Consider the following 27721-nt stretch of genomic DNA (forward strand, 5'->3'; position numbering starts at 1 on the left):
ATCAATAAAGACCCACTGCAACAGCTATCCTTTTTGGTACTTTAAGTAAAACTAGGGGCCCTCCAGAATAATTCAGTTTGTTTGTTTATAATGGTTGTAAAACATAGAACGACTATTCTGTTATACAGCTCAGGCACCAAGTCACTACACTGAGAGCTGCAGTACTTCAGGGTGTGACAGCTCCTAGCTTTGTGATCGGCGAAAGACACTGTAGCAACAATAGAGAAGGCCATTGCAGAAACAAAGCTGATAGGAAAAACCAACTCAAACCCTTTTAACAATTAAACCCAAAACACAGAACACTGGTAATTTATTACTAGCTCTAATTAAATCCAGTCTATGTATTCCAAAGAATTCGAACGTTAGACACAGTACGATAGGAGCAGGAAAATGTATACTAATCATAACCTGACCTAATAATAATCTGAACCTACACATACTAAATGTATGTGGTTTAAACCAGAACGGGGTCAAGCTGCTATTCAGAAAGCATAGCTATTACTGAAAGTGGTAGACCACCCTATATATGAAATCTGCATGACACTCTTACAATAATGTTGTATAGTATCTGCCAAAGGTTGAATGCAAAATAGCAAATTATAGGTAATTTAACAACATCTGTAGGCTTTTATCCAAAAAAAAAAACATAGGCTTTATGTTAAATGATCTGCAATTTCTCTTACATGGTGTTCAATGATTTATAGTCAGTAGACACTTAACGTAACAGACAATTTAGGGACACATCCTCTCTTAGCAGTTGTTGTGAAACCTCTGTAGACAGCAGACCTTTTGTGTTTTTACAATATCCATAAAGATAACTATGTTTTCAAGATTGCATAGTCATTTAGTGTGTGAAAGTAATCATTATTAAGCTGTTTTGGCATCATCAATTCTCTTGGAGTGAGGCAGCTTTGATGTAAAATAATAGAATCTGTGCAGTGAATTAATGAAATGTCATTAACAAGGGTATTACTTCATGACAGATGCCTTTATATAAATGTGTATCTATATTTAGGTACCTTCATCGCTGTTTCATGTTTAATAGTTCCCACATTTATGAAGACATATTCACTTTACTCATTGGGAACTGGTTTATGAAGGCATATTCACTTTACTCATTGGGAACTGGTGCTAAAAAATTTTTTAAAAGTTCCTCATACTAAGAAGACAGAAAGATATTGGACAAAGACCTACTAAAACAGCAAATAATTACAACGGAACACTACATTAGTTTTTTTTTTTTCTTTGTGCGCCTGCCATTATGCTTTTTTAAGCACATTAATTCAGGACTGCAGTAACTTGTACGTTTTACTTTTCTATTTTTTTTTAAATTTAAGACTGATAGCTAAATATATTTTAGTCAACCATACTTCTTATTCTTGGTTTCACACCTCACCACTGTAATATTTTGGCTTTTAGTCTCTTTTTTTTTACAGGATATGTTTTGTTCATAACTGATGTACTTTTAATATATATATTTTTTTGTTTCACCTAAAGCTGAAACATAGTCTAGCAGCATACCTTTAATAGACTGTCAGCTACACTGTCAGTCATTCATTACCTGTGTTTTTATTTAAATTAAATCCATGACCAGGGAAGAGGTACCGAACTGCATCATAAAGTCAAACATCTACTGGATTAAAACTGCAGTAACAACCGTAAAGGATAATGAGATAGAATAATAAATCAGCAGGCTTCGTTTCATCTGCAGGCCTGCCTTCAAAGATTTGACTCTGTGGGCCGTACAATTAAACCTACTTGTTTACAAACCTAAATACTTTCTAATGCAGAGGCACTAGGAGGTGCAGTGTGGAGGCCTCACAAGCAGTGCTGATTTAATTTTGTTTCTCATCAACGTACAAATTGTTTAAATACTTTTTAATTGTATAATTCCTTTGTGCCCAGTTCTTTTTAATGCAGCAAACTTGTGTGTGTGTATATATATATATATATATATATATATATATATATATATATATATATATATATATATATATATATATAACGATGATGAAACCTGGACCCTCAATGCAAAAGTGACTCAAAAATTACAAGTGACTCAATAGAGTATGGAAAGGTGCATGCTGGGAATAACAAAGAAGAGACAAGAAAAGGAAGGAATGGATAAGAGCGCAAACAAAAGTATGCAATGTTATTATAAGAGTGAAAAAACTGAAATGGCAGTAGGCCAGAGATATAGCAAGAAGAACAGACCATCGCTGGAGATGCTAGACTGGATCCCAAGTGATATAAAGTGACCAAGAAGAAGACCTCTAAGAAGATGGCAAGATGAAGTTAGGAAACACGTCGGAGCAACATAGACGAGGGAAGCAGCAGACAGGCTTTTATGGAAGAATCTTGGAGAGACCTTCGTCCATCAGTGGACTGAAAAAGGCTGATGATGATGATATATATATATATATATATATATATATATATATATATATATATATATATATACACACACACACACACAAACTACCTTAAAGACTGCTTTGCATACTAAGAATGGACCATGACTTTTAGGTTCCTTTACATTTTTCAACATGCTGTACATAGATTGGTTCTAATATGACCTTTTCAAAATTTTCTAGACTGTGTTTGGAAATATTAGTTCTAACAACAAATCTGGTTGACGTTTAGGCCTCAAATTGGGGAAAAAAAAAAAAAAAAAAAAAAAAAGAAGTTTATACACACTGTGCCACAGGGACAGGTACATAATATTAGTCATAATATATAAAAGTTCCAAAATGTGCAGCTGGAGTGAACATTCATGTCATGTTCAAGTTTTAACAGCTTGGTTTGGGTATTTTAATATGCTGTACCAGTCCGTACTGAAGCCTGTTCTGTCCCGGCAGTATATACACAGTTGGTTCTAAAATAAAGAAGACTGTGGTTTGCAGCTGTTAATGCAAGAGTCAAAAGCAGCTTCTAAAACAGTGACATCTGCCTAATCATACAAAATACTAGCACTGTTCTGAAAAAATATTATTCAAATCTTGTGGTCACTTTTTTATTTTTGACAAAGTATGGAACTAGATGTGTACACATTCTAAGTTTCTTAGGGCTAATTGAGCAGTTTGCAGATTTAAATAAAAATTTGATGTATGGCCAAAAGTTTTGTATCACCTAGAATTTTAGGATTGAGACATAATAAAAAAAAGAACTACATGAACATAATTTAGATATTAACATGTAATCAAAGAAACTACACGTTGATATAGCAAAAGTCACTGGAAGCCACAATAGTAGTATGGTGTTTCTTGTTAGTTTTTGAAATGTCACATCTTATATTTGTTGTCAGTTTTTTGTTAAGTATGTGGAAAACTACAAAGCGGTATGTAGCTTAATATGTTAACATTATTCAATAGGTTTCATTTGACTTTATGAAGCAAAATTATTTAATTCTATAATGTGATGCAAACCTTTGGCCAGAGCTGTACTAAAGCATTTCACTTGTAATTGACATGTACTGAAGGGTTTGAGTTACACTTCCTGCAATGGTTTCAATTTTGTGGTGAAGATGTAAACAGGTAGATTTAGTGAAGGTTATCCTATAATCCTGTGTCATTCCACATATGAGAGCTGTTGCAAAGGCATTTTTGAGATGGCTATGGCAAGCAATAGCAACTTGCAGTGCCAATATAAAAAATGGATAAAGGTCAGTTTTACTTGTAGAATAGAACGATTATTCTACAATTTTCATAAAGAATCCTACATAACAAGCCATCCTTAGTCCTAAAATATAATATAGTCTGGCAACTTCACTTAAACTATAACATCTTAATTTTGTTTTAAATAAGCAACTTTTATTTAAGGCCTTTTTTTTCTTTTTCTTTTTTTTTTTTTTTTTACCACAGCCAAACATTATGAAAAACAACTAATTGAAAAACAACTAATTGAAATTACATTTTCATTTGAATTGAATTGAAATGGATTAGGGCTTCTTTTGAAAGTTTTCTACAGTACCTAACAAGTTCTAAATGGCAGAGCAGAATTAAATTGAAACAACAACATATTCATTTCACAGCACCAAGTCAAATTAAAACCCAGGCCTTTAGACCACAAATAACAATATATTACCTACAGCACCATGCGTTTTGTTATGTGATTTAAATGACGTGTTCCCATCTCTACTCCCACACACACATTTGTATATGTATATATAAACAAGACATTGTCTAGGCATGGTAATTGCTGGTTAATTAAGTGAATTAAATAAATAAAAAGCAGGCTTGTATCTAATGCTGATATAAATAATGCATTAGATATTTCACATGTTGGATGTGCTTTTAATATGAAATGCTTCGTCACATAGTCACTGCATGACATAAATAAACAAAGCTGAAACGAATTATTTATCTTTTTACAGCTCATTAATTCATATTTATAGGCATATGTCAAAAAGACTCACTGTGTTATCATTAACAGTCCCTGATCCTGCAAAACCAATTCAGTGTTTCCAAAAAGTAGGTCATTTTGGTTTTATTATGGAACAACTGTATGTTTTTTAATTGCTGTCCATGAAAATTGTAAAAAATAGCAAGTACCAGCAGCTGTGGTTCCGGTGATATGCACACCACCAGCGATCCTTAAGAAATCTCTGATTATTAAAAAAAAAAAAAAAAAAAAACATTAGAACTAATCCAAGAACTCTTTTTCCACAAGCTGAATTTTGAAGTACAATAAATAGAAGCCTAGATGGTATATAGGCACTGTTATTGATCTCTTCAGTAGTCATTCAGAATTGAACCAACACAACAGTTTGTTTAAGGCTTTGGTGATTTATTTATTCCCTTTACTATTTACAGTATGCAAAAAGGCATAAAAAAAAAAAAAAAAATTAAAAATCAATAGTATAAACAAGCCAGGTTTATTTAGTTGTCTTTGGAGCCGATCCTAAAACTGTTGTCAGTTTAAAGGATTTGTTTTAATGCTGATGATAGATAATTGGATCCTTTTAAATTTGAATCACGCTGTTATTTTAAAAAAAAAAAAGCTCAGATTGAAGAGTTGCCAGTAAGAGCAATTGAAGTCCAGCTCCAGATTCTAGCCAGACACAATTCTGATTTCCATTGGTCACATTAGCATTTTCTTTAAAAAATATGGGTTTGATGGCTGGTTGGGATATAATGGTCAGGTAAGATTGTAGTCAGGCTACCTACAAAAATCTATATTTAAATGTAATAAAAACTTTATTCAGAAAGACCTGATAGGTGTACCTCGTGTTCTATAAAAAAAAAAAGAAACGCAACTACCGGCATGTTCAGTAGTGTTTAAGATAAGAGCGTGGATTGATTTCTAAACCACTGCACAATGACATTATATTTTCTTTGTTCATACATTCTTAGCAGGCTTTTTTTTCCCCCCAAACCCAGTATATTAAAATGAATTCACTTTTGAATAGTGTTGTGGAAAACATTAACTATATATTGTCGGAAGGAATGCAACAAAGACATTCATGTGGCTTTGGAAATATTTAATACAGCTCAGTAAAAAAGGATCCCTTTGTACAACAGTATATCGTTGGTACAGCTACCATGGTTACTATCTATGTTTTTTTTTTCTTCTGAAACGATGCTGTCTACAGTAGCAACTATAATGTGGGTGAGGGGCTTAAATCAAACAACAACTGAACAGGTAAGACAAACACATCTCCGTTCATGGTAATAACATACAGTGTGTTGTGAGGGGAAAAAAAATCTATTTTGTAATCACTCACACAGTAAAGTACATAAAAGAATTGTGTTACAAATTGATTCTAAAGTATAAGTCACCTCTCCTGAGACCTGCATTTCGCACTGTTGTGAAAGACGGATGTGAATATATGAAGGGGCAATCCTGTCTTAAGACCAAACAACAGTCACTCATATTAAAGGATGCAAAAAGCAGACTGTACAACAAGTGATACTAGACAACATAAGTTCTCTTCTGTTAAATGTTAAATGTGATAAAGGTGCTCATGTCTCATGCTTCATTTATTTTCTTCATATACTTACAGCATTTTTAAAGATAAAGTTTATTATGTTGTACATTTAACTACCTCAGCTCAGTTTGTACTTACAAAATATCCTTCACCCTACTTAAAAAGCTCTGAGCTAAAGTAATATTTGTGTAGATTGTGTCAGTCAATTGTGAACACGTCTGTTAAAAGTGTGCTAAATTTTGACATTATTATACAGACTGCAGTTCAAATGTTACATTACAGAAAAGGTGGGGTGTGTCGTGTTCAGTGCTGTTATAGTGCATCCAAAAACAAATAAAAAAACCCAGGAAACCTGCATTTTTTTTCCTTGTTAACAAACAAACAAAATAAGTGTATTGGTTTGAAAGAATCAAAATAAGCTGCTTAAATATATTTAATTTGCCTTAAAAACAAACTTCTATGCTCCTGTTTCTCACCTGTCTTGCAAATACGTTCATTGCTGGAGTATCCTTGAAACAAAGAGAGTTGATACATTTTTCAGTTATTCTAGCGTAAAACTGTACAATGATATTGATTGTGTTCCAGGGTGGTTACTGTGTTTTTACTATGGTCACCCCTTTACAACTTGTTGAAAAAGTCAGCATTTGCTTTGATTTAAAGGGTCAGGAAACTATGGGATACTACATGGTTCTTGGCAGTAATATAGCGCAGCATTTATTCACCTTCCCCTTCAACTGGCTAAAACTAAAGAAAGAATTTAGCACTGACACCCTCGCACTACCATGACTGGCTGTTAACGAAAAGCAGGCCTTTGCTAATGATGAAAATGCTGGTCTGTATTATGCATCTCTGTTCAGCTAGTGGCACACAATTATTAATGAGCTGCGTTTCCATGGTTCCTGTCATGAGGGCCTTGAGGAAGTAGGTGTCCAACCCTTGCCTTTTTAACCCTTGTCCATATGAAAAGGAAAATACTGAAGTTCTGCCAAAAATCCTTCTATAATCATATATCTGTTTTGCTGTAATTCAATACTGTATAGACAGTGCACATTTCAGTAGTATATTTGCAAACTACCCTATTGTCCAAATAGTTGTCTTGATGTATTGCAAGTTTCCAAAGAAATGACATTTTGCTCAGGGGAGGAAAAGCCTGGATACAGGATGTCCCTCAGAGGAATCTTCCTTTCTTTGGTGTGAAATATATGGCAGTTTTTTTTTGTATAGAAGTAGAATTCACCCCAGCTAGTGTGATGACTAGTAGATATACGTTGTCTGAGGTAGTACAAGCACAGTAACTTACACAAATGTGAACGATGGCAGTAATTTGTACTTGGAGTATAAACAAAATGTACAAATGTACTTGGTACTTTTATTTGCAATGGAAGATTACAAATAGTTATTTGACAAATGTTTTAACTGTATATAAATGTATGCAAATTTCCGTGTTGAAAACATTCCTTTCAGAGTGCTGATTGTAAAGGATGTCTTTATAGGCTAGAGGTTGCTGCCACAATGAGACGGCAGATACATATGATATAGTAAAGATCAAATTAGTGTGGTGTATGTGATGTATTTAAAAATACCATGGTTATTTTTGGTCTGTTGATTAAGTTGCATTTTGTGATGAAAGTGAAGTTGTGTTTTAAAAATAACACATTTTATTGGTTAAACTTACTTTTATTGTAAAATTAAACTTTAAAAAATGAACATTGAGATTTTGTATATCTTGGATTTTTTGTACTTTTTTTTATTTTACTGCAACACAAGGTTAAATAAAGTACACTGTGGTCATTTTATCAGCCTCTTCTGCTTAGTTAATTCAAGTCACGGTTGTATCTCCAGCATGCTTATGATCATAAATAAATCATAGACAGGCATACAGTTTTTTTGTCTATGGACATGAAAAAGACAATGTTTTCAATTAACTAGAAAGTTTATCAAAATAATAAAATAAACAAAGTGAGATCTAACAGTAATTTCAATATATATATATATATATATATATATATATATATATATATATATATATATATATATTATATTTTTTTTTTACATGTGCCTTTACTTGTCTTTGTGCTTATACAGATAATCTGGAATTAATACTTGGTGTGAATGTATATAATCACTGGGGTCACATTGACAAATAACCTGAAAAGTGAAACATATTTGCAAAATAAAATTACTGATCATTTTAAATAACCCCAATCCCAGTCCTAACCCTAATTTTTTCAGAGCCACATTGGAATCCATTCTTGCATTTACCGAAATATAACAATGTAACAGAATGACTAAGTGAATCTCACTTGCTGTTCACAATGTTGCCTCATTGCAAAACAGACACAGAGCTTTATTTTAAGGAAAGCAATTCTTCAAATTCAACTGTTTAATTTGTCATTTTCAATACTTTGAAAGAGTTAAATACAGGTAAACAGATTACATGTACAGAGTGCTGTATTTATTTCCTCATCAGAAGAGTCACTGTTGATTCATCTATCATAACTTGTGAAAAAAAAAAAAAAAAATGTTGATTAACCTTAGCCCAACCCAAACTCAAACCAACAACTATAATCTCACAATATTTTCCTCAAATATTATATTCTTTGGTTCTTTACCTGTGTGTGGCGTCTGCTTTTAGAAAATGCAGATCAGCCAGAATTGCTTACATTGCCAGAGGAATCACGACTATCAAAAACCTCAACACTAAAATAAACATGGTAAGTAACAACAAATGTTTTTTTTTTTAAGACAGTAAAGAGATTTAGAAAGACTTCTAGTTGAAATGTTTGCCTTGTTTATAAGTTTCTTTTTTTTTTTTCTAACATTTCCCTGAGGTAGTCACAGGACACATTTGTTGAAAATTGCACAAATCCCAGGACTCCAACCAGGTGACAAAAATAACAAGTAGGTCAGTAACATACATCCCAAGCAAGCTTAATAATGTTCCTACCAAGTTTCACACAATTCAGAAACAGTTCCCCAGATGGAAAAACGTGTGTAGTGTGACAACAGACTTTGTTTATTTGCTTATATTACTTCTTAGTGGATTCCATTTAGTCTTATTTTAAATATAATTCATACAGTACTAACAATGTCAAAAGGATTAAATCTTTTTTTATGCAATGAAGGGACGTCATTTCAGAAAAAATCGGGGAGAGGGGGTTAAAGTTGGGTTAGCATTGTCCCAAACAGCATCACAAATGAGAAAAAAAAAAAAAAAAAAAAACATGCTGTACATGGGCCTTTCAATGAGATAGTTAGTCAACATTGTTCTTACTCTTAAAATTAGTTCTAACAAATTACAAGAATCTAAAATCAAAATAGATGTATACAGTGGCGCTGGAACAAATTTTAAAGTGGCGTGCTGAAAGCCACTTAACAAAACTGTAACTCCTGTATATGATGGAACCACGCATTCGGTTGCTACTGTGTTAAAAATGTTAATAAAATTAAGCAGCACCAACACTTGTTTATCTATTGAAGTAAAAATCTTTAACCACAGTCCTTGCTACAGTGTTTACGATATGGTTACCAGAAAACATGTAGAGCAAACAGAGCAAAAAGTAACACAAAATCCACTTAAATACTGCAATTTATTAAGGTTTACTTGTAAAAACAGGTTGAACAGTTCTATACAGTCATTGAAGATAAGGATGGTCAGAAAGCATCAAAGGTTGGTTTGTGCTCCGGTGCCATGCTTATGAGTTTTTCATTAGAGAATGGCCATCTGGCGCATCCAGAATGCCACTGTGTTGATTTAGTACTGCTCTACAAAGGAGCACCGCAGCAAAGCTGATTTTAGCAGGTGGTGCCGCTGAAGATATTTTGGGGGCATTTTCAATAAGCGTTGTACTGTACACACTTGCTTATAACGCGTTCCAACTACTAATCAACTCTCACAATATTGCCAGTATCCAGCCACTATTGTGGCAGTCAGCGCTGACTGGTCTATTATCGTTTGTGTTCCAAAGCAATGTGAAAAGGGTGCAGTGCACATCCACAGCTCAAAGATTCACAAAACTAGCATTGCACCTGCACCCCTGTACTTCAAGCTAGAGTTGAAGTTAGAGTTGAGGTTCTGCCACACCACTTTCATTTCTCCCGTTTTTCAACTGTTGTGGCAAACATATCCGAAATTTTCCTTAGACTCATCATGACATCAATAATATTCTATTATTATAGAAACAAGAAATGTAATGTAATCCTGTGATTTGATATAAACCACTGGACAATGATGAACTATCAATAAAAAATGAATGAATGCCCGCTAACACCTTGAGATATCGAGAAATTAAATGTAGCATGTAGCAACCGCTGCTGACTTCCGGGATCCGGGTTAAATTTGAAAAGAATTAGGTTTGAAAAACGTATTGTATTCGTTTGTGACGAAAACTTTGATTATCTTATATGCGATTATATTATATTCCGGGGGAGGCAAAAAGTGGAAAACATAATGGAGGAGGGGTGGGGCGGAAGGGGACGATGACGATGACAACACACAACTGCTCCCCCTGCTCCACAGCAAATGTCGCCTCTGATGCTATATATTAGAATTTCTAGAGCCGTAGGGCCGGTTGGTTTGCTGTTAACCCCCTCTGTCCAACAAAGTATGAGTTAAACTTTTTGTTTGCTAGTATTATGATCATTTTTTCAGGTTTATGTATTGAAAACTGTCCTGTGAGAAAGTGACATTGTTTCTTTGACAGACACACAGATTAAGACATTTTAGAGCGCATAAAGATATTTGGTAAAGAATTCAAACGATAGGCTGGGCAGGTAACAGCGAATCATAATACTTTTAATTACGGCCTAGAGTACTGTGCAGGTGTATGTATTCCTCTGGGTGTTTGTAATGTCCTGCTTTAACCCATGACAGGAAAGCCAACGTCACATTTGTCATTTTCTCACATTCTTAAGCCTTATCTCACACACATATGACTTGATCGAACTCAAAGCTTCAAATGTATAGCAGAGCAGTTATAAAAAAGGCAATGTTAGTGTATCTGCTCTGCTCTCTTCTTATGCTAATTGTGGAATTCCAGGTATGTGAGAAACACAACCCATAATGGACACGGGGAGCTGAGATATAAGGAATAGCGTACACCCGACTGTACATAATGAAGCTGTAAATCCTTCAAGGGATTTTGGTGACCTATAAACCAAAACTAGAAATGCAATTACAGTCTTATATGTACAGTAGGGTGTACTTTATTTGTTAAATTAGTTGTACATAATAAGTCTGTAAATATTAAGTGCCAATTCAAAGGTTGTAAAGTTCTTGGACTGTGTTTCCAACCTTATCTCAAACACCTACTCAGTTACAGATTCTATAGATGTGTGCTCAACAAAACAAACCCTTAAAGCTCACATATTATACAACCAGTCTTCCGCTAAAACAGGCATCTGTTTGAGATCATAGTTACCCAAATATTAATACTGTATAATCATGCAAGTGGGATTACTGTATATGCCAATTCCTGTGACAATTCAGTTACTCCTTTGGTTTCATATACAGTACTAGATATAGAATAAAACCTTTCCCAGGGCTGAAGGTAAGTGCGATCAGAAAACCGATAAAAAAGATCAGCTTTAGTTTTATTTTTTCTTTCTCTTCAACTCCTTAAAAAAAATACTGTAGTCCTGCATACAAGCAGACGTGCTTAACTTTCATATAGGCGGTTATGCCTATTTGCAAGACTATACGGTACTTGATTGTCACTACATGTTGTTATAATAATTTCCCAAAATGCATAAAAAAAAGGTTAATTCTATCTCCATGGGTATGCTGAGGTAATTTGATATATTTATATATATATATATATATATAATATATGTGTATATATATATATATATATATATATATATAATAATTTTAAATGTGTTTTTCCCCACGTTTGCATATATATATATATATATATATATATATATATATATATATATATATATATATATATATGTGTGTGTGTGTGTGTGTGTGTGTGTGTGTGTGTGTTGTGTTTCTATGTTTGTTGTAGCATTTTTAAAATTGTAATTTTTAGCACAGCATTTGCATAATTTTTATTTACATTAAAAATAAAATATACATAAACATCTCAGTAAATCAATAAGGTAAAGTTACTAAAAACAAAGAAAAAGGCTCTAACTCTACCTAAGGTCTTCCTAACCACCCAACCACTTCCTAAGACCTAACAAAGGACATCATTGCTAGCTAGGTTCTTTCTATTGAACATTGCTTTTGAACCTCGCAATCCACAAACCTGTCCTGTTTTTGTGAGTCGTGCACACAATGTCAGTATAGGTGTAAACAATATGCAACACAGAATCTGGAAAACTATAAAATAAAAAAACACCCTGGGAAAGGTAGGGGGTTTACTTGGGGATTAAAACTGTATTTTATGGGTGATTTGATCACTTTTGTGTTATTTTTGGTGGGCAGTGGTCGGCTGAGTTCGACTGCTAGATATCTTTGTAACCATAGACACCACAGCTTCAGATGCAACAAGCACAACTTTAATTTGGCATGGACCTGCATTCGTTGAAGAATGCAGAATGTTATATGAATGTTGTCCACTGATAAACATCCTTTAAAAAAAAAAACAAACAAACAAAAAAACCCATTGTATTTGCTGAGGTTCTGTAGCCATACAAACAAGGATTTATCATTGTTGTTCAGGGAGTAGCTAATGTTTGACAGATACCACTGAATTCACTTTTCTATCTCATACATGCACTGATGCAATTATATCACTACAAAGTGAATTTTAGCTGCAGATGGCAGGATGCTCTGAGTTTTCTCCAATCAGCCTGAAGAAATCCCTACAGTACCTGTAACTGGCTATTTCAACAGAACCTCAAAATATGAAGACAGTTTAGTTTACAAAAACAAACAAACAACAATAACAAGACAGGCCAAGGAAGTAGACACAGAAAGTAATATGTTCATTTATAAAATAAACTATATTCTGTAATGCTTTAATACACTTACAGCTTTGCCAGATTATAAAGAGGGATATTGCCTTTTATGTGTGAAAGAAAATGTAGTAAGCTAGTTCAGTTTGGATGACTTGCTCTCAGTTTGGCAGTGTGCTGGTGATGTTAGAGAAAAGTTCTGGTAGTCAGGAGACCCACTGATTAAATGAAAGCACCGATAAATCCTGTGCAATGTAACTTTATTCATCCATGTATGCGTTTTTGTATGCTCTATATGTTAGCCCAACCAGTTTTAAAATGGTCACCAACAACCTGCGCTGTATAAAATATGTGGAGTCTCACTTAAGGCATCTGCTAAAACATGGTTGCAACATACACAGGGTGGCCACTTCATTAGGAACACACCCTAGTATTTTGTGGAATTCAACTTTCAAGCCCAGCACGCTTTTCTGGTTGATCCAGCTAGCTCACTGTGTGGATTCACTGTCTTGATTAGTGTGTGTGCTGATTGACACCTCTCAGATGTCACCGTTCCCAATCGGTGATTTCCCCTATCAGACACCACACAGAACTGACCAGTGATCATATGTGTTCCCGATAAGTTTGTCATTCCTTAAAAGACCAGTGACACAGCGGTCCTTCAATTCAAGGTTGCAGCTGATACTGCTGCTTATAGTCAGGTATCCTATCTTGCTCCCCCCCCCCACCCCCAACTATGATTAATCTATTTATGACCGACAAACTGTTCTAGGTCATGGCTAGTGACCAGTCTCTAACATTACGAACCAAATAACCAGAAACAAGCTAGGAACTCTCTCTAAACCACTATTTACACAAACACTGCAACTTCCTGCACAGGGTGCTTATTTTACAGTTAATTGTCAATGTAAATGCACTATATTTGGAAAAATACAGTAACATTAAAATAACATTAAAAATGTCTACTCAACAAATCAGCATACAAACAATTCCTATACCATATGCTTTTATTGTCACAAGAGTTCCAAGACAGAGTTTCAGGACAGAGAACACAAGTCCAGGCTGTATATTTCTTACAGGTACAGACAGAGCCACTGTTGGGAAATGTGTATAGGATGTTTTATTGTTTTTACCCTGATTTAAATTTCCCCATGGACAGGCAAGACTAACAAAAAGAAAACAAACATTTTCTGTAAGTTTCATTCAAATTTTTTAAAAAAAATCCTTATAATGGTTTATCTATTTCATTGCCTAACACTAGCAACATTCTCAGCTTAGTCACAGTAAGACCATGTTCATATACATCATAATTAATTTAACTGTACAAGTCCCCATTCTACCAGGAAAACATATCTAGTCTTCTTTATGTCTTCTGTGGAATCGTTCTAATAGGGCCCGGAAGATGTTTCCTGGTATTGTTTGGTGTCTGTCTATTAGAGATTGCACAGCTAGTTTTACCTGAAATTGAAGGTAACAAGTACGTCATTAATACACACATATCTCTGCCACAGCTCTGAAAACCAAACAAAAAATGTCAGGATCAGCAACATGCAAAAGTGTCAGCACTCTATCCCCAGATTCTGTACAGTAAATAAACACAAAGTATCTTACCTTATCTGCAAGTTCCGCTGCAGTTAGGTTAGGGTCATGTACAATAGGATCACCCAGGTAAGTGCGAAACTTGACTGGAAACCCTCCATATATGGGAACGATTGGTAATCGAAATTTTTCATAAACCCATCGATACAACTCTGTTTAAAATATATATAAGAAAATGAATGCATCAGAGCATACTGTAGTTGGTACCATTTTTAACACTAGTATTATACATATATTGTCCCAAAATGTGTGTGCACTGCTATACTAAACCAAAACGTAATGTCAATTTGCATTTATATAATATGGTCAATATTAACATGCTTTTGATGTCATCAGTAGGTCAATTTTGTTATATTACAATGTTTACAAACTGATGTTTGCAATAAAAGGCACAAATCTGTATTATGGTTCGAAAATCTGTATTGAACTGTCCTTCTGATGCAGCGATGTATACTTCTGAAAAGCATTTAAACAAGCACAGCATAAGTTACTTACTTATGCTTCCAAGTGACCGAAATCCTTCTCGAACATTCTGTGTAAACATAGGAATGATGGGCTGAAAAGTAGGAAAAAAGAACATTAACATGTAATCTTTTATTTATATATATATATATATATATATATATATATATATATATATATATATATATATATATATATAAATTATTGAATTTTAGTACTTCTATTCACAATTGTTTATTTGTAGCTGTATGTAAACATCTGGAAGTCTATAGTAGTGATACATCAACAAGTGTCTTGTTGCAATAATGGACTAGTTTCAGTGTCCTTTTCATAATTCAATTCAAACCACTACAGTATATGGCCTTTTGAAAGCCTTAGAGGCCCATTCTACTGTTGTACTTATTAATGTGGTTTGCTTTTATATTTTAAGTTAATACCCACTGCAGCACATACTGTATGAAAACAACCATTCAATAAATATCTGTATTTCCATTCTACAAATGGTCAAATCACAAGAGGCAGTGTTTAACTATTCAAATCCCCCCTGAGAAACTGCAGCAGCAAACCAGGGTTCAGTTCAGGGTTCATGTTTCAGAAACCACCATTCATCAAACTGCTTCAAGAAACCGTAATTTAGCAAGCGATTGTAGTTCTTCAGTCAAATATGTACTGAATACCTAGTGTACAAGACAGTATAAGAGAAGTGCTATGGTAGAACACATTTGAAACATAAAAGATATATGCAAACACTAACCATTTTAGAGTTGTATAGTGTAAGATGTATTGAAAGAAATGTCTTGAAACCCCTCTGCTTTGTTAGATGCACAGACAACCAAAAACAAAAAAAGTTGAATGCAAACTGCAAGCGACTCATATCACGAATGCATAATAAACCTCTGGGGTCACTTGAGAAGCACAAGTTTATATTATATATTTATATTAATATTTATTTTTAGTAGTAGTAAAATGTGACAGTGACTGATAACCCCTGGTCCTTGTTTCTTTTTTCAGGTCGAAAAAGTCCCCTGGGTCGACACTGTCAATATATATATATATATATATATATATATATATATATATATATATATATATATATATATATATATATATATATATATATATACATACATATATATATATATATATATATATATATATATATATATATATATATATATATATATATATATACATACATACACATACATACATATATATATATATATATATATATATATATATATATATATATATATATATATATATATATATATATATATATATATATATATATATATTATAAGAAAAGCTTTCTGACAAAGAAAAGCTTTATACTCACGTTAATGTTTTCAAATCTTTTTATTCAGTAAAAATGTCTCTCTCACCATACTTGTTTTTTGGCATTCATGAACCCGGGTGTATAATTACCGTATAATGGGAAATTTAGGTGGAGAATTTATTTTGGCGTTATTGGCAGTTTTGATTGGATCGCCAATGATACTGTTCATCATGATCCCAGTTACATACAGTGTTCACAGTGATCCCGTCCTCTGGCAGACCGGTATGCAGAACAGGTTAAAGAAGCACAGGACAAGGATTTAAAAAATCTGGAATTGATCTGATGCAATCAGAAACCAAGACAGGCACTGTAAACTGTGCCTGCTACTGTAATAGGAATGTTCTGTTATATCTATATGTTGCGCATTTTTGTGTTTTTGTTTTTAATTAACAGCCAAAATTGTTTCTGTTGATACGTTGTAGATAAATAAATCAGTTCTGCACTGTATAAAACTGAGCTGATTTCACCACTGCTTGCTAGTCTATTAACTAGTTTGAAATTATTGCGAAGTATAAAATACTTGTTAAAATATTGCATTGTGAGGGTGCTAAGTGAAAAATGGCAATTCAAAAACCGTAAAAATCCCCCAAGGTAGCAAATCCGCCGAATTTACTACCAACCAAAATGTCCTGTTATACGGTACGTTCCCGCCCCTACAACATTTCTGATTGACACTTAGTGATGTCATTTCCTCCCAGCCCGAATTCAAACTTTAGAATTCAGGCCAGGCCGAATTGGGAGCCAACTGGAGTAATTTAAAAACATAGCCGAGTTCTGTGGTTCATGGAAACGTACTAGACCTTGTGAAAGAGCAGTTTTTCCCTTAGATGTACAGACAGCCAGCTCTATTGCAGTTTTCCAATCTTCAATATTGCAATTAATTTAAAACAGAATGCTATTACATTTAACCAAAGCCATTTATCACTTCAACTGTGAATAAAAGTAGATGAAGCTTCTGTAATAAAAAAGCAAAAGAGGTTTACTAATTACATTTTTCAAATTTTTATGGAAATAGGAACACCCAAAATATAAAATATCTCAAGTGATTCAAATCTCTGCTTCTTTTTTTCACTTTCATTTAGCGGTTTCTATTTTTTAAAATCTGTTTTACCCCATTATTCAATCCAATTTGAACACCGTCTCACTGCAGCTTCAGTTGTTGTTGTCAAGACAATTGCCTCTGTTCACTCGACAGATGTTAAGAAGCTACTAAACCCCACGTGCGGAGTTGCTGAATGGGATGAGGAACTATCCTCAGATGATTATCCTCCATAATCCTAACCCTCAGGAAAAGCCTTCCTGCATTAACATGATCCTGACTTTTTCTATGCATCTATTAAACAATTATGTTAGTAAAATACATTGCCCTCCAAAGCTGTTATAAAATCAAGATGTGACCATGGCTATATCTTCCATATAACTTTAGTGCAAAGCCAAGTTTCATCACAACTGAGCAAGCAGTTCTTAATACGAAGAACTCTAAAGTGTGATACACATACAGTACAAAGAGTAATTATGTACATACTTCATATCATTTTTTTGACAAGTGAAGACTAAATCTCTACCACCACCACAAAATCTTGAAGAGTATGGGTTTTAAACTATTCAGAACGAATCAATGATTGATACAAGTTAGGAAGGAGGGACATTGCCCAGCTGCACTGGGAAAGGTATTTTTTACTATTTGTTTTTTAAATGGCAAAGAGGTGGTCAACATGAATTGAGTAAGCCTTTCCTCTGTTTTTCTGACGTTTATTGGCTATACTCTAATTTCATTTTATTTGTATCGCAGATGTTTTATCATTTTTTATCAGCTAAAACTGAAAATCAGTAGCCCTATGTATAAGACAAAGTATTTATACTGGGTTAAAAACAAATCTCCATTGCATACCATTTTCCTAAAACAGGGTTTGGATCCAAGAGCTATGCAACAGGTCTTTTTTTCCATCTATGCTTAAGTTAACCATCTTATACAAGTACTACCACTTACCACTTTGGCGTCAATGGCCACTTGGGCGAATCCCTTGCGGTTCCCCCATATGAGGGTATAATTCTCATCACTGAAAATAGCCTCGCGGACCCCGCCAGGTGAAATTGCTAGCAGGTGGCCATTCTTCAGGGCTCGGACACACTCCAGCTGAGGCCCATGTATAACACTGAATACCTCAAGCAGCAGCTTAAAACCTAGGAGGCAGGCGAGAAATCCTCAGTCAACAATCTACAATTTTACCACACTGCAAATGTTCTATAAATGGTTAACCACCAGTGAGCTCTGCTACATAGATTTTTTTTTTTTTTTACACTCAAAGAAGAAGAATACTGTGCTTGCTCACCGGATTTGGTAATATACCAGTTTCTGAAGGCTCAGTGTAACAATAATATATATTTTTTTAATATATCATTTTCAAAACACAGAGTAGAATGGCTTGAGAACAATAATAACCTTAATATAATACAGGGGGTCTTCATCTTCAAAATGTGCTATTTTTGGAACCTTGATTTAACCATCTGGGACAATATGGATTATTTTTCTCTTGGTGTACCCAGCATATTATTCACACCAATGAATAGTATGCTTCTTGTGCTTCAACCCTGCAGTCCACACTGCTGCCACTTCAATAGAAAGTACAATGCAATCCAAGGCAAGCAAGGGAATTACATTTTCTATACAAAGCAAATAACTAACATACAACTAAGACTATTATTATTAGGCGAATGTAGAAAAGTACAAGAGGACTCTGAGTTGCTGCAGTACCATCAAATTACACTTTGTTTTGCTGGTGTTGTCAGATATACTATAGCTTTTTAAAAGAAAGAGCCATCTGGCATCTGGGCCAATGCCACTATTATTTATTTAGGCCAGTGGGTTCTTTTAAATAATTAAAAAAAATAATAATAATTTAAAATCACCAACAGCACACTATGCATTACACTGAAGTGCTGGAAACAGTTTTTGAAGTAATTCCCAAGGACAGTTTTGTAATTTGAAGTACTGTAATAGTAAAATTAGTTAATTTTCAGATGCAAAAATTACACTGTGAGGAATGCTGCAACACTGACAACAACCCTTGTTGATTTTGGGAATATTTGGGGTCGCTGTTTAAAAATAAATTCAATTTTTTTTTTTTCCCAATAAAATAATACTGCATACAACAGTCAAATGCATAACTGTCAATGCTTTCAGGAAAGGCTGTAATCTACAGTAATGTCTAATGTCTGAGAAATTATCCTTGTCTCAAAACAAGTTGACTGCACTTTTTAGAAATACCTTTTTAAGCAGTGTTACCAGTCATTTCTGGAAAGGATCAAACTGTTTTTCAGGTAACCGTTTCCTCCCATATAGCAATAATTCGCCACTTTTCAGCAAAATCTTTTGCATGTGCAGTACTTGAATATGGGACAATTACAGTATCTATTATATATTATTCACCAACAGATGCATCACTCACAGTCGTTCTGTATTTATTAAAATCGGTCACAAAATGTAAATATTAAAAAAAAAAAAAAAAAAAAAAAGAAAACTTCCTCAAAGCTGTTGTACAACACTATTGGGGAGAAATTCCTCAAAAAGATAAATACATATACATAAATAACAATTACCTGGTAATTTAAAAAGAAAGTGATCAGCTACAGAGTGGCATGTCCTTCCCTTCCGAATAATGACGTTTGCTAAAAAGTAGTAGTAGTCTATTGGAATGGCTCCATGATAATACACAATAAGAGCTGGTCCTTTGTCTGGAATCTTTTCTAAGCCATGGATTTCGTAACCTGTCCAGAGTAAAAGAGAACAACACTTAAATTCCACTTCCTGTTAACTCTGCGGCAACCATGTGTGAAACAGCCATTACCAAATCCAATGAAGCTGAAACATAACCTTCTAAATACATAAGCTTTCAGTCACAACTAATCTACTAGTTTATAGTTCATAGCAATTAATGCCATGGCAAGGGGAAAATATGTTTGCAGCAAGCCAGAAATGTCATGATAAAGAACTGTACTTGATTTTTAGCTAGTTTTCAACTCCAACTACAAAATATATGGAACTTATTGTTTTTCCCTAAAGGACTGGCAAAGGGTGTCACTCAACCCCCTGTCGGTAAAAAAAAAAAAAAAACATCCTGAAATTAAATATTTGTGCTCTCTCTGCAGATAATGGAGCATGTGATACTGACAAATTACTGTGCTATATTTAGAAAATGAATTTAGCCTTTTAGCTGCAGATTGCAAGGGTCTATGACACAATATTTTATGTGCTGGCTTCCTACCACAACAGGACCAGTTATATCAAGCAGCACACACTATAAACCTCCACACACGATCAGACACTCCACTGTGTTGCCATGACTTTAATACTCCAGCCTTCAGTGACACTTTTAGCAACTGCATTGTTTGCAGAAGCAAGTCATTTGCACAATGACTGTATGAAGACTTGCTGTAGAAAACAATGTAGTCTGGGCTGGCTAGCCTAGTTTTTTAGGGTTTGTTTTAATTGGGATTGTTTTACTGTAGACATCTCAAGTCTAGTTGGTACTGTAGGCCAGATTTTGGTTTAGAGGATTAAGAATTCTTCTGAATCCATGCTGGACATCCTCTGTAATATTACTGCTGTATAATGTATTCAAGATTACCTCTTAATATTGCTTAAATCATTTTGCATGTCTATAATTACCTGGGTCTGTCTTATCACCCCTTTTTAAATAATGGCACATTTGCAAGCTTTCAGTCTTCAGGGACCTCACCTGTTTCTCTTGAACTTGAACATGATAATAGCCAGTGGTCTACTTATTTCTACCCTTGTTTCCTTAAGCACCCTTGGATAAATCTCACCTGGGCCCAGTGATCTGTTTTCATTTTTTTTTAAAATCTGCTGTAATTAATTGAATACCTCTACTTTTCTGATGCTGAAATCTTGAAGACCTGTGTGTGGTGAAAACATTACAAATACATCAGATATTGTGCAGTCCTCATAAATCATGCTATCATATCATCATATATATATATATATATATATATATATATATATATATATATATATATATATATATATATATATATATATATATTTTTTTTTTTTTTTTTCCATACATATCTCTTTTGGCCTTCCTAATATCCATTATTACCTGTTTAAGCATACTCCTATATTCGTCCCAATCTTTTGTTCTTCCATCTTTCCTGTAAGTCCTATAGTCCTACAGCCATCTTTTTCATTTTAGGTATACTTATCCTGCATTATAACTTTAAATCTGTTCCATTATTTCAACTGTCACAGTCGCAAATTCCCGGGCACCTGGGCCCAGCCTTGAGTCATTTCTTTTTTTCTTTTCTGAGCCCACTTTAATGAGTAACTGTAAAAAATATATAGGTGCCATCTAATTTACTGGGATTAGAAAAATAAATTGCAGCAAGGTAGTATTGGCAGACTGTCAATCAAAACACAAATTCGCAAATTACAGCCAACAGACTGTCTACATGTAGGCGGGACGCAGAGTGAGCGCTCTGGAAATATTAATAGAACCTATACTTTTGACAACTAGGGAATTAACTAATCAGAGAACAGCTTCAATGCACGTGGTCCAGCAGGAAGAAACAGTATCCAGAATGACGGAGGAAAAAATAATACGTTGAAAAAATACCCAGACTTTTACGACAAAGGTCATCGCAATCATAAAGATACAGATTTGAAAGACAATATATGGGAGCCCATTTTGAAAGAACTGGGTAAGCTAGTATGTATGATTTTTTGCCAACTATATATATCATATTGAGTTCATATTTACCAGTTTTCAAACATGTCGCCCCGCCTATGTGTTGCTTCTGGTGTGTGCGGTCATGTCGCTGCGAAAGTATCTTGTCGTCCAATGAAAAAAATCACATCGCGTCTGGTTTGTTGCAGCAGCAACCAAGCCAACCAAGTCATGTGATTGCTCTGCTGGCAGATGTGATACTAACCAACGGTTAGTAAAAAAAAAAAGTAGGTGGTTAGACCTACTTCACATAGCAAATCCTAGCATCGCTACTGCCTATCATTGATGTGTAGGTCATCTTTCTTGTAAAGCTCACCCATAGGTGCTCCAGTTATCTATGAACCAAAAACCCTCCCTTCTGCATTTATTCTCTAACCATATATTTGAACCAATTATTCTGCTAATCCTCTCCCTCCTTGCTCTCAGATTACTTGACTTCATTTCTCTTTAAGCCTGTCAGCAGCTTCCGTTAACCTCTCTTTCAGTACCTCTGACCTACTCTCATGTATTATTTGTTCCTACCTGGACAATCACTGTTGGTTCTATACCTGCCCCGTTTGTGACCCGATCTACTCTGGTGATCACATCTTCAACTGGCACCAGCTAGACAGATAACACTCCTGTTTACTGGGTGCCTTCTGTAAAATTGTGTTATAATTGAATCCCTCACAATGATTATCTGCCTCTGACTATCCCTACTCTATTGATCAGCAGGCTTGTCAGTTGTACCAATACTATCCTCCACTGTATTACTGACCTGTTCTGTAGCCTGCTGCAACTCTTCACTTCCTCCCCCTGGTCACTATCCGACTCCTGTTCTTGTGGCCCAAGAGCAGGAAACCTGTTTGCAAGTTCTGGACTATTCTCTATTATCCTCCTGCATGCTGCTGAACTCTGATCTACCCTATTCCCCCTTTTCCTTTTCCCTTTAACTACTGTCCACTCCCTGTCTGGTCCACCCATCTCCCTCTGTGCATCTACTGGGACCTCATGCAACTCTACCTGGGAGTCTACAAACTGCTGTAACTCCTTGATCGCCCACTGCTGATCTAGCTGCTCTGTCAGAGTAGCTATCAGATCTTTCTACTTGCTTTCTGCTCTGCAGCTAGTGCACAACCTACCAAGCTGTTCCTCTGTACAAAGACCTGCTAACTCTCCTATCACCCACTGCATATTACACCCAGTGAACTGCACCAAATGCACTCCTAGTTCATTATTATGTTTTCTGATAGTGGTGCATGCCAGCTTTTTGTTATTAATAGGTTCTTAAACACTTTTTTATTTAAGTAAATAGTTGACCAATCTGGTAATCCAATGTTTTATTTTAATATCGATAAGCAGCAATACTATACTTTAGAATGTGTGTTATGAAACAGGAATACTGTAGAGTGGTGACTGCAAGTTGAAAACAATAAAAGGAAGAAGTTTGAGTTTACTCCCGGCAGCCACTTGCTCTTTTAAACAAAACCATTGTGAAAAAGGACATATGTTTTTTCAAACCTTATAAATTCAGGTGACAAAAAGAAAAATACATTAAAAAAAATTCTGCATTTAGCCAACACAGTCAGTGCTGAGGTTTCCAAAACAAACTACTGGAACACAAGTAGGATTAAATGCGTATATCACATACGCATAGTTTGTTTCACCCAGAGATTTTGAGACTGCAAGAAACGCATAGTTTATCATGTTTATTAATATGCTTTGCCTTATCTCACTATTCTTTGCAATGCTTCCCTATGATTTACCATGTTTTATTTCACTGCTGTGCTTTTACTATGGTAAACTCTTTCTTTATAAGGGTTATTTTACAACAAAATGTTTCACAAATGTTATGTTAATATGTTTATTTTAAGCAAAAACTTAAATCAGCTCAAATCAACAGAAACCCTGACATCAAAATGACCTTGCAGCTGGCACATTTGCTTGGTCAACATCCATACAATGATCTGTCTGCCTTGTCCATAGCTTTCACCAGCACCCTGGCTCTAAGGACATATAAAGTAAATACAGTACAAAAGCTAATGTGTACTTAATATGAGGTAGCAGGAATAGCTTCCTTTCTTTACCTTTTTGTTTGATGTACCTTGATGTTCTTTCTGATATGCATAGTACCAGTACTTTATTGCAAAGTAAACATTATTCTAGTAAACATGTACTAAAAAGAAAATAAATTAGGATCACAATTTAAATCCAGATGCATTGTTATTATTGTGAATCCTTATTACTACCATATTGACATGAACATGTCATTACAAAATATGGCTCCTTATTATGGATTAAAACATATTTGAAGAGTGAGGAAGGCTAAACAATTAACCGTGAAAATACACATTTTCTGCTACATTTGGTCCACGCTCTTTTTCAAGCTGATTCATGCTGTGCCAATTTCCATTACATACTACTTGATTTATTTATATCCGCAATGGCGCCCAAATAACTATTATAAAAGGTACTGTAAGGAAGCGGTAATAGTTTGAAAGTGGTTACCGTGCCATATTGTTGCATGCCCGTCCCACAAGGTTGCCAGTGTTTTCCTTGCTCCATCCCACAGGTTATAGGAATAGGCCTCTTTTAGCTCATTCTTCCTCTTATACACATGGAGGAAGAGGATGGAAAGGTAAATAAAGACCACAATGAAGAGTGGAAGGATGAAGACGATAGCCAGTGGGGTGAAGACCCACACCAGGTAGTCTAGGTAGTTGAAATAATTCTCCATATTCTCCAGACCAGTCCACTCCTCCCACAGGTGAATCATGCAGGAGAAATAGTTGACAGATTCCTGTCCCCTGAAGCAGGAGTCATTCTCATGTGGCATTCTGTCACTGTGGTTTTGGGTTGCCTGACACACCGGTCTCAAGGTTTCACTGGCATTGCAACTGCCAATGAGCAGATCTGAGGTTAAAAAACAAGAACATTATGATACCAGAGGGAAAAGTTTAAATTAGTTTGACTTCTGTTTAGTCATTGTTATTACAGTATTATTTTTGTCAGGTTGCTGCTGCTGCAGAAAGAATACAATGCAATTTTCTAACAGCCCTGTTGCTCCTCATCTTACTTTCAGCCATCCAAAGAATGACTCTCATTACGTAAGTCTACACACAACCCAGGAGTGGAATCTGGGTTGGTAACATTCACTCTTGAGGAGTTCAGGTTTAAGCCAACCAACAATTATCTGTACTGTAAGCACAGTATTCAAATAGAATGCATCAGCTAAACATTTTTGGAGCAAACAGTCATCTTGTCTAAAAGGGCAGGGAATTCTTACTTCTTACTTTTAAATAGTATCGCCAATTTATATTTTCTGGGTGTTCTTCCTGATTCCGGTTTAATTTAATAATATGACACTGTGTGGCCACTCTTGTAACAGGTCAAAAACATAAATAGAAAATGGTGTTTTTATAAAGGTGTAACCCACATATTAAGGCTACAGCACAGGTTCAGTAAAATATGGTTAAAGTTTTATAATTGAAATGAATAACTTAAAAAAGGTGTTTAGACACATATTAGCAACATAGTCCATATATTTTAAATTCACTCCATTAACTTATGTAAAAGATAGCCATACTATCTGCTACTACATTGAACAGCCTACATCAGAAAGAAAAAAAAAAAAATCCTGTATAATATTTCAGCCATTTCTTTAAAGTGCACTTGTCCTTTTTAAACTGCAGCAGACAATAAACCATACACTGAAGCTTTGCAACCTTGAGAGAGAGGGTCAATGACCTTGATAAGCTCTGTTCTCAATAGTGTATATCCTCAGTCAGCATTTTATATTCTCCATGACTTACATGTCATACTGCAGCCCCTGGTGTTTATAGCGGGTCCAGATACAACTGTACTTTAAGTTTTGAATATACACTTTATTAAAGAGGATGAGTGGATATTGCAACATCGTTGTTTAACTGCAATACATTAGGTTAGAATATTTTCTACCACAAGATAAGCACCCAATTTTAAATATTAAAAATATTTAAAAAATATTTAAAAAATCTATAATGTAAGCAAGCTGAATACAGAAAGCAAGTTAGACTTGTCTTTAAATAGAAATCTTCTACTGTTGAAAGTTTATTCAGTTGAGTTTCCATATATCTGATTTAGTAGTACAACAAATGAGTTGCAAGTGTTGCACTGCTGTGCTCTGTGTACAAGAATTCACCCAGAATGATGCTATGAAGAAGAGAAACATTTACAGGACAACTTTCAATGTTGTTTGCTCCAGTGCAAAATTTGTACATTGTTGCTTAGGGCCTCCAATAAGCTTGCACCGCTACTGAGTATATACAATATAAAGTAGAATAAGAAGATGCTTGACATATTAGAACTTTTTCATCTTTTGGTTTAACATGCGTCGTGTGGAAAACTGTCAACATTACAAACTGAATAAACGTCAAAGAATACTGTGTTAGTAAAGAATATTAATAAAGTTATATGATGTTCTGATATATGTTCAATTTATAAAACTATACCCATACAGTAAAAACTTTTTTTTTTTTTTTTAATTTGGAGATAAGAAATAAGATTCACAACTTACCTTTTGTGGGGGTTGTAGTTAGTGGGCTAAGAAATGGCATTCATTATGCCCCTAGCCTACAGATGTCAAGGGTCTCTATAAAGAACACAAGTCGAGAGCAATTAATTAATCTCTGGTTTAAATGAGGCCCGTGCAAAGCTCCAGTATGGAAATTGGAAAAGAACAGGTTGCAGACAGCTGATCTGATTACCACAGACTTATATGAGATGCACGGACTTAAAAGGCTTACTAGACTAAAAAGATCTTAAATATCTTATATACTATATATAGATTATATATATATATATATATACCATATTATATATATATATATATATATATATATATATATATATGTGTGTGTGTGTGTGTACACAGACACAAATGTCAAAAGGGATGTTTTAGGTAACGATCAACTCTTTATATAAGCAAAGAGTTGATCGTCTGGATTTTTGTTTCCTATAATATATGTACATAATTAGTGACTACAACCAGAAGAAAATGTACAGTCCGCAGCCGGAGTTCTTGACTAATTAATGCCAGCAGAAATTCTACCACCAGTATATAAAAAAAAAAAAAAAAAAAAAAAAAAAAAAACTGCTACCAGTAGTGTAACACGAGCAGTTTAACTTCAACAGATCATGTGACGACACTGTACCTTGCAAAACTATTGCTGGATAAACCGTTCTGATGTATGTAAAAGCAGTTCCAAAAACGAACTAATTTATTTGTAATATTTTATGTTGCATTCACAAAAACGAACACTTGACACTAAGCAAGCGTATTTTTAAATTCACTATCTTCCCTTCTATCTATCGGTCTGCCTGTCTACTAATATACATATACATTAATAGGGCTAACACAGTGCTACACAATCCGCACCTCCTTCGGACTCTTGATCGATATAATTGTGTACATATATGAATCTGACATCAAACATGATTATCTGTGCTGTATGTGTAAAGTACCGCCAATACATCAACCAGGAAACACAACAAAACACCATATTCTTTACTATCTTTAAGGCACAACAACAGAGGCCAGTTTAGTTCATATTTAAATCCAGATAAACGTGCAGTACCTTGAGATCTCCACATTGTATAAATAAGTAGTGGGGAAACCAAAAATACCCCTTATCACCAGTTGACGTCTTCATTCACATTCACGTTCACGTTGACCTACACCAAGTCGACGCTGTTTGGTCACGGTCATCAGGAACTCAGCATATTTAG

At 34.6% G+C, this 27721-nt stretch overlaps 1 protein-coding gene across 1 annotated transcript; it reads right to left on the reverse strand.

Annotated features, from left to right (window-relative positions):
* Window positions 1–13937: 13937 nt before the first annotated feature.
* Window positions 13938–27704, reverse strand: LOC121313440 (transmembrane protein 68-like). The gene is made up of 8 exons (XM_041245970.1): window positions 27571–27704; window positions 26511–26585; window positions 24464–24868; window positions 19833–20000; window positions 18223–18416; window positions 14927–14987; window positions 14444–14583; window positions 13938–14290 (listed from the first exon to the last, which is right to left on the reverse strand). Exons 2-8 carry the CDS (start codon window positions 26548–26550, stop codon window positions 14186–14188), a joined length of 1113 nt encoding a protein of 370 aa, XP_041101904.1. The 5' UTR covers window positions 26551–26585; window positions 27571–27704; the 3' UTR covers window positions 13938–14185.
* Between the last annotated feature and the right edge of the window lie 17 nt (window positions 27705–27721).

This window comes from Polyodon spathula, chromosome 3 (genome assembly GCF_017654505.1).
Source record: "Polyodon spathula isolate WHYD16114869_AA chromosome 3, ASM1765450v1, whole genome shotgun sequence".
Taxonomy (NCBI): Eukaryota; Metazoa; Chordata; class Actinopteri; order Acipenseriformes; family Polyodontidae; genus Polyodon; species Polyodon spathula.

What these genes read in the sequence shown, in the direction of transcription:
- LOC121313440 (XM_041245970.1), bottom strand. Translation starts at nt 26,550, where the DNA reads ATGCCATTTCTTAGCCCACTAACTACAACCCCCACAAAAG. An exon ending in CTTTCTTTTTAAATTACCAG is followed by an intron (nt 18,417 to 19,832) that starts GTAATTGTTATT and finishes CCTGCCTCCTAG; the next exon opens with GTTTTAAGCTGCTGCTTGAG. An exon ending in TGGCCATTGACGCCAAAGTG is followed by an intron (nt 14,988 to 18,222) that starts GTAAGTGGTAGT and finishes CCTACTTTTCAG; the next exon opens with CCCATCATTCCTATGTTTAC.